The sequence below is a fragment of the Dermacentor albipictus genome, chromosome 1 (genome assembly GCF_038994185.2).
Source record: "Dermacentor albipictus isolate Rhodes 1998 colony chromosome 1, USDA_Dalb.pri_finalv2, whole genome shotgun sequence".
Classification (NCBI taxonomy): Eukaryota; Metazoa; Arthropoda; class Arachnida; order Ixodida; family Ixodidae; genus Dermacentor; species Dermacentor albipictus.
In genome coordinates this window covers 330,900,414-330,908,893 of record NC_091821.1, presented here as the reverse complement: position 1 = coordinate 330,908,893, position 8,480 = coordinate 330,900,414, and the positions used below count along the sequence as shown (strand labels likewise).

General features: G+C 47.1%; 1 protein-coding gene across 2 annotated transcripts in view; it reads right to left on the bottom strand.

Moving 5' to 3' along the window:
* Positions 1-3,174: 3,174 nt before the first annotated feature.
* Positions 3,175-8,480, bottom strand: part of LOC135909563 (protein Wnt-4-like) — a 107,380-nt gene continuing 102,074 nt past the window's right edge. For both annotated transcript variants that reach the window (XM_065441548.1, XM_065441542.1), the window contains exon 4: positions 3,175-6,347. In XM_065441548.1, coding sequence (XP_065297620.1) covers positions 6,146-6,347 — 202 coding nt within the window. In that variant the 3' untranslated portion in view covers positions 3,175-6,145. The remainder of the gene's footprint in view (positions 6,348-8,480) is intronic.

The window sequence follows — 8,480 nt, the reverse complement described above, 5'->3', positions numbered from 1 at the left end:
GCTGACAGGTCATACACGTTTCCAGGTGGCTCGTGCATGTGTCACTCTTGTCAGTCTCTACGCGTTTTTGGCATGAAGATTGAGCTATAACATAGAGACAGGTCTGTGGGAAATTTTCTCACTGCAGCTAGCTGTCGAGTGCCTCTACAGCGAAATGACTTGTACGAGCAAAGCAAAATAGGCCTACTGTCCCAGTTCTATTGGCAGCTGCGCGATGCGTGACCTTTACAACGAAGTGACCTGTAAAACGAATCCAGCGTGTCCAGAGGGAGGCACGAGCAAGGATTCTGGCAGCAGTGCACGGCTCATATGCGCACCGGCGCGTCGCCGGTGCAATCTCGGTGGCCACGCGTCTCTTTGGAGTCCGCGCCGCTAGGTGGCGCAGCTTATCCAGAGGGAAGTGCGAGAGAGGAACCCGGCTGCAGTGCACGCCTCGTACATGACGCGTTTCGGTCGCGACAATACGGTGTGTCGCTAAATTGCTTCACTGCTAATCGAATTTAACGTCGACACTCATCGTGAGATGGATTCTGCCGGATATTTTGCCTTTTCTCCCCTTTATCTTCACTTTCCCTTCTCCGATGGAATGCAGAAACCGCTACTCTCTTGTTAATCTCGCTGCCTTTCCCTTAACTTTATCTTTCTCTCTCTGCTGCGCAAAACAGCAATGTCGTGGGACGAAGTTTGAGCGTCATGTTCAGTGTACATTTAAAACCGTTCTCTGGGACAGCCTTAAGAAAGACACGGAAATTAACTTAAGCGAGAAAGAGTTGGCGAACTGCGCACGAAACTTGCATACTTTCAGGATCGTCGAATAATTGGTATAATCATAATTAATAGTTAAGCGTGGCGCAGACTTACCTCTGGTCAGGTGAAGCGGGGTGTCGGCTGCGCGGCTTTGAGGGCAGCACTGATTCTTAGCGTTGCTTTCACAAAGACAGCTCATCGCTGTGTTAGATTTTAGTCAACGAACTGTCATCATCATGCATGCCGTCGTCGACCGACACCGTTGTCGTCATTGTGGTCGTCTTCGTGCCAATGTCGCCGTGTTGGCGTCATCGTCGTTTCCTTGCCATTTCCGTGACACGTCGCCGTCCTTGTTGCTGCGTTAACTTCCTTGCGCAGTAACCGGTGCCATTTTCTTTATTTAGGAATTAGTTACCTCTATGCTGCTAAATATAGGCTATTATCCTAAAATTTTACAAACCTGATATTATATTGTTTATGCCAACTTTATATATTCTGAACTGTCTTAGCAATCGACGAAAACAACACAAAGTGTGCACTCGAGCATGACACTACATTCGCCAGGTTCCTTTGAGTATTCTCGCTTTTCTAATCAAGAATAAAAATGAAGCTGTTTGGCAAGGAACTGCTAACTCATCTATATATTCAAGTTCGTCCTGTTGTTGTACCGCTTCCTTCACTTTGCAAGCTGCACCTGACAGTCTAATTAGCAAATACGTTTCCACTGAGAAACGGTTCTTGCAAGGAAAACACAACACATAGGAGTGAATAGTTTATGATCTGCGATTTTATTGGTCTTCCCTCTACAGTCACTAGAAAGAAGTGGAGCGATTCGTTTGATTAGGTCGAAAAATGTAAAATGTGCAGTTGGAGGGATGGTGTCGACGCCATTTATGAGAGTTTGCTGTTACCTCGAGTCTCTTAAATTAAAACGATGTCAGTGGGAACAATGGGGAGTGGACGTACATAAAAGATAAAAAAAAATGGCGGGCAAGAAGCCGCCCGGACACTTCTTGCCTCTTTCGTTACGAAATGAAAGATGCACGATTTCTTGACGATGTACTGAAAGCTCCTATCGCATTTACAGTTACAAGGACAACACTTTCAGCATTAGTAAATATTCTGGGCAGCGAAAGTCGGCCAAAGTTGGTTTCGTCTCGTCAGCCCTGCTGGTCGCTGGAAACGCACGGAGCTTTTCTTTCTATAGCGGTTAACGCTTGTTTAGAGTCGTAGCGCGATGACAACAAACGGTGGCTGCAGTGGACATCAATGCAAGTCATATGCTAAAAGACGTCACCGGTGAAATGTACTATTTAGCACGTATACCTACGTTAACCATTGCTCTGTTCTGAACATATACAGGGTGTTTCAGCAAACACTTTCAAATTTTATGACAGCCTGTGACAGATAGCACAATACTAGCTCATGAGGTGATCTACTCAAAGAGGCATACATTATATGCAAAAAAAAGAAATGCATAATCGACTAAGTAACAAAAAATCACTAATTAAGTTTTTAACTACTTACCTTATGACACATATTGCAATTTACAAATTCTAGCCGGAGAGTTCGCAAGACGGATTCACTTGAAACGAATTGTGTGGATGACGCCATTGACGCGATATGTGCCGTCAAACGCGGTAAAGACGCAGTGTCGTTCCACTTACTTTCTTAACAAAACTTCACTGTATGCATTGAATCACAAAAGTAACTGGAATGCTAATACATTTCTCCATGAATTTCGGGAATTAGTATCTCAAAATTGGTGCCATCCTGAGAATCTGTTCCAAGCGGATCCGCCTTGCGAACACCGCGGCTAGAATTTCTAAATTGCAATATGTACCATTTGGTAATTAGTTAAACCTTAATTAGTGAATTTTTGTTAATTCGTCGATTATGCGTTTCAATTTTTTTGTGCAAGAAATGTCCGCCTCTTCGAGTAGACCAGCTCATGGACTAGAGTTGTACTATCTCCCAAAGACAATTTTTTAAAAAGTTTGAAAGTGTTCGCTGAAACAGCCGATATACTTATGAACCGTCATACGTGGGTTTGTACGCAATTTGTACGCAACTTGTTGCTTTTATCATTTTTCCTAGTAGCGCACCATTTACACTTGAGGGGTAGAATGCAGTAGCAGAACGCAGTCGAATGAGTCCTGGGCCGCATTATGTAAGAATTCTATTCATTATCCATTCTGCTTTAATTTCATCATTGGCTATTATGGCTCCAAGCCTTCGCTATCACCAGTATTGGCCACTTGCTGTTACGGATGTTAAGAGATGAACATAATCGAAGGAAAAGAACTCACACATAATACAGCACATGACTTCTTTTTCAACACGTTCTTTGGGAACATTCACAGATCGAGGTCAGTAAATGCGTACTGAACAAGCGCACTATATACAACGCAAGCGACACACTAGTGCTAAAAATGCTCCGGACAGATTTTTCTTCCGCCAGGCAAAATGGAAGAAAAGAAAGAGAAAAAGAAACTCATTGTTCCAGTCCTGCAACACCGAGTATACTGTATGCCACGGCAGCTGTCAATGGCCGAACGATCTCCTGGTGAAAGTTGCTGGGAGACGGGTTCGTGCAACAAAACAACCGCGCAACAGGCCGCGTCTTGACTAATGCATTATTTATGCGCGCGTCCATGCACGATGCACTGTCACACACGCGAGATGAAAGAAGAGGGAGTGAAGAAATGGCTATGGCGGTGTCCAGGGCGCCCACGGCGACTTCACCGGTTCGGTGTGTATTTGTGTGGAGGGTTCCTTCTTGGCCGCACACTGGGTGAAGCTGCTTTTCTCGCAGGTGACGACTCGCGTACCGTGAGGGTCGATTGGACAGGAGTTGGGTGGCGTCTTTCCATCTTCTACGTCAGTTCACTTCAGCTTCCTCATTGGGAATGGCACGATTGGCGCCACCGTCAGTTCTAGAAGCCATAGACCGGATCTCGCAGGAAATTATGTACATAAAGCATGATTTCTCGCTGGGCTTCTGCAAAGAAAACACTTTAAAACGATAGTCTAGACACGATTCCTTGTGCATAAGCGTTTGCGACACCACCTTTCCCGCGCGCGTGCCTTGCCAGAGTTGTCGCGGTGTATCCTACAGAAAGCAAACCAACCTACCAAACACAGTGAGCAACAGCCTGACGTAACAGATTTTCGCTTAGACGGCGTGAGCCCCTGAAGCCGCGAGCGAGAGCTTGGAAGGAACTTTGCGAGTATTAGGTGGAATATTAAAAGGGGGATAAAGTTAAATTGCTAAATTGTTCCTCCTGAGTACCGAATAGACAACTTTTACAGAGAACAGAGACTTCGCATTTCAGAAAACTATATAAAACAAGATACAGGTGGTGATGCCACCTTGTAATTTTCGCGCCAGCTCCTGTGACGTCATATCCTGTGGCTACGTCTGGCCGACGATATAGAGTTTGTTTAATTACGGAGCTGACTGAATTCCTTAAGGGATAACTTGCACAAAAGATGAAAGGAAACACAACATTGCAATGTTTGAGGCCGTTTCTACACCAAAATAACTCAAACACGTGAAAGTGCCGCAATATTTGTGACTGCAGGCTGAAGCCGTGTAGGCAATATGGTCTGTTGGCGAAATTCAAAGAAGAGATGGCGTTGCAGTGAAGTACAAACGAGGAACTGGACACACTGGACTAGATCAACTGTTTGTAGTTCCTTGTCTGTCCTCGTTTTCAAAGCGTTACGTTTGATGCCCTTACAAGTCACCAACAAGCCCAACTTGCACCAATGAAGGAAGCTTCAGCCTTCGCTTTATCGGCCTATAAGCTGGATTTCTTTACCCGACGAAAGGGTGAACATAACGTTACGAAAAGGTAGCATACCGTTCTGGTCTGCCCTTAAACACTGATAGACTATCATTCCGAGGGTGTCGCTGCATTTTCTGTCGGCTAAATGACGACGTAGTCGATAAGAAAACCGCAACTTAGCACAGCGGATCGTCAGTGAAGGCCGGTAAAGGTACGTCGCTCGAATGTCGGCGCAGCGCAGACTTTCTTTTGCGGGGGAGATCAATAAAATTTTCCAAACTATATTTTCTTATATGTTCTAACGCAATCATTAAAAGGACACACAATGTCACCGCGATGTGGTCCAGCAATTTTACAGCGGTGGTGCCGATCCTCCTGCCCGACCTTTACGCAGTTCCTTCGATTATACGAATGCTCTGTTCTCGGTAAAAGATACACTGGGCATTTTTTAGCAATCATCTATCACTTCAGATTGATCTAAACGCTGTCTTTCGGTGCTCCTTTAAGTTGCGCTCTTTCATACAGAGTTGACTCGGTTCTAAAGACAACGTTCACATCTACACCACTCAGCATTTGAAGCGAGCCTCCACTGCTCCCAGCCACAGAGGGAGGAAGGTTGTCCTCTGGATAGCGGCTCTGTTAACGCTGTACAGGCGCTACTGTAAGCGTGACTGCAGCTGTACGCCACTAGGCCGTGTGGTTTGGCTTCTGTTGCAGTGCCATGTAATTCTATAGGAGGGAGAAAAAAAAAGCTATTCACCCCACCGTATAGCGCAGGAGGATGACCACAGGGAACCTACAACACCGCCCAACGAGAGCGCTGATCTTAAGCACGGTGCTCTCTACTTTTTGACGAAGACTGTTCCCTGCAATACTGGAGGTCGTCCAGGAGGCAATGCCATGATAGCCTCGTAAGCCGTAATTTTGCCGCTTTGCCGTACCTCGTGCTGGGTCCCCTACTTTCTCTTACCTACGAATGAACGATTTGCGTGTACAGACGTCCACACTTACGTCTGGAGCGGTCAAGCGACGCTAAGTTTGGTATACAGGAATAAAAACTATATGGCTTCAGTGCTGTTGCGACTACCATAGCGCGCAGTGTCGGCCTAAGCCTAGCAATCAAACTAAATCGTCGCTTTCCCTGCTTCAAAACAAACTGATCGGACGCTCCAGACAGGAAGTGTGTATGCCTGTATAGTAAATCGCTCATGCTTTGCCAGTGCCTGACAAACCTAGCTTAACCATCGTACGTTCACTCATGCAGTTCGAACTGCTGCCCGCCCGTCTGCGGATCACTTCATATCTTCAGCGTCAGGCCAGGCCACATTCCAACGCGTGAGGATAGTCCAGATTGGTCGCTCCAGCAGTCGACATGGAACCGTTCGCTTCTTTCGCGGATGCGCTTCCGCCTAGTACGCTGGCTTTACCGAGTGCGACGCATGCGACAAGGCGCTCTCCCCCTTCTTGTGTTCCCGCGCGTCCGTGTGGCTGGCTTTTGTTGCCTCGCTCGTGTATGCGGCGCGGTTGGCGGCGGCGGTGGCGGCGGGTGCGTGCCAGGGACTAGAGCCGCCCCGCAGAGGCTGAGGAGGAAGAGACGCGCGCAGTTTTCACTTGCAGAAGTGTTCCTCTTTGGTGACCCTGCACGTCTGGCACTGCACCTTGCAGCACCAGACGAACTTGCAGTGGCACTTCTCGTCCACCTCGCGCACCACCGTCTGGTAGCCGCGGCCGCAGCACAGCAGCCGGCAGCCGTCCATTCCGTAGCTGGTGTTGTTGCACGAGCGACCGGTGGTGCCCAGCACGGCTAGCCTGCGACACGCAAGATGCACGGTAAGACACGACTCCGGACGGCAACGGGCTATCGCTACTGTAATGGTCATCGTGACTCGAAGATATATGCCCCGCGACCAGGTTGTACATTGGACATTAATTGTTATCAGTCTGCTTACTTTGGTCGGTCATGTTTAACTGCAAAACTGGATATTTACAGCTCATCCCAGTACTTTCTTTGCTTCTCTAGATGGGCACCCACTGCATCAGTAATTCCAGATTTTGCACGCCTCTTGTCTCTGCTGCCCGTCAGGCTTGAGATTCGCAAACTTTCCATTGCAAAAGGTCAGCGTCAAGCCATAACTAAAAGACATCGAACCAAAGCCAGTCATTCAATCAACGCTTAGAGCATGTCACTTACCACCGGCTGGCGTTCTTGTACTATTTCGAGCTCACCCATTCATAGAACAGCTTTCAGATGTTTATGAACAAAGTGTTAGAGCCTAGCAAATCCTTGGCGCAGGCTGTGCACGACATATTACTGAAATGGTGGAGTGAGAGTACGCAAGGTTTCCCACTTGAAAGAGCACAGCGTCGAATCGTCACTCTCGTCCGTTTCTTATACTTTGGGCTCGTCTTGCTCTTACAAGGTGCACGCAATTAAATCACGCCTAGCAAAACTAGCAGCCATGAATCGAACTCGGGCGTTACACCTTGCCAGTAAAGCCACGCCTCTGAGCTTTTGAAACGTTTATGAGGACACAGCACGCACACGCATAGCTATTTTCTTTTCTTTTTTCGTTTCGTCTTTCTTGAAACGTGTTCAATGAAGGACATCAAGGTCTTTCTCCAGTCGTCTGATCTTCTGGCCGCTCCCACCTCCATTTCAACTTCGCTGGCAACTAAAAAAAAAAAAAGAAAGCCATGCCATAAAAATCGGTCTGTCAAAACAAGAGAGGAATTCGACCGCCAACAGCAATGATCGACGAATCTTTTCTGCTTATTGCCCAGTAAGGATTAGTGTCAGCGGGCCATTGCGTTGCGTCTGATGAAAACCGATGATAGCTTTGGAATCCTCGTTTGCTCCTTTCCTTTACTTTCATCGCTGCGGCGGAATGCGCGGTGCCTATTTTTTTTTATTTTTTGCTATCGCACCAAGGTGCTCTCAATAGGCCCCTCTTAAGAAAAACTCGTCTCTTAGTAAGGTATGGGGCCACACGCGCGTATGTCTGCAGTATGAGAGCTGCGAGCTATTTTGGATGTTTCCTTGTCGCTGTGTGCCATGTCCGTTCATTAGCACCAGAACTGAATACTCAGCTACAAAAGACTATTAACGTTGTGCGTTATTCACGACTACGCGGTAGCTTTCTGTGCTGATGCTTGCACCATTTATTCAAACTGGGGAACGCAACTGACCTGAGCTCTTTGCATATTACAGTGTTGGACGTATACAGCAGATACATCCATCTCCCCTCAACACTTGTTAGCAGCTCGTCAGGTTATATGCAATTAACATTCTTCGTTTAGAAACGCTACATGACAAACCTTTGTCATGGGCTGGAAGAAGTTGCTGTACGTGACTACCGAAACTATTAGGCAACGAGATGAGCAGGTCGAAGTTACACGTAGCAGCAAAACTTGTACAAAAGGTTTTCTTAATACAACTTCACCAGGTGTCGTCATGATATCTGTGGTTTCTCAGTGAGTCTCGTCCTGGCGGTAACAAAGTGAAGGTTATGCGTGTATTACTTCAAGGCAAAAAAAGTGTCCTCTATTAAAGCGTCTGCGCATCTGTATTACTGGTTGAAGATTGGCTGTGCGTCGGACCCAATACAACGAGGAGCGCGTACACAACCAGTAAAACAGCCGCACACAACAGTTCTTGTTTTATGGAGTTCTATCCTTACGGCAAGAACTACAATTCACCGCATTTGAACACCACTTCCGCAGATCCCACGCTTCAGTCCATGCAGTGAATGAAGCTTTCCTCTCTCGTAAACCCATGCGAATGCACCGCTCATCCGATACGGCTCGACAGGCAGCGCGGACAGCGACACCTTGTAGCGAAATGGGCAACCAATACGCGCTGAAACGTCCTTGAGTTGCGCGATCGACGCTTCTGGCGGGGAGAAATATACGACATTACAGGAAATCTTAATCACACCGGCTGAA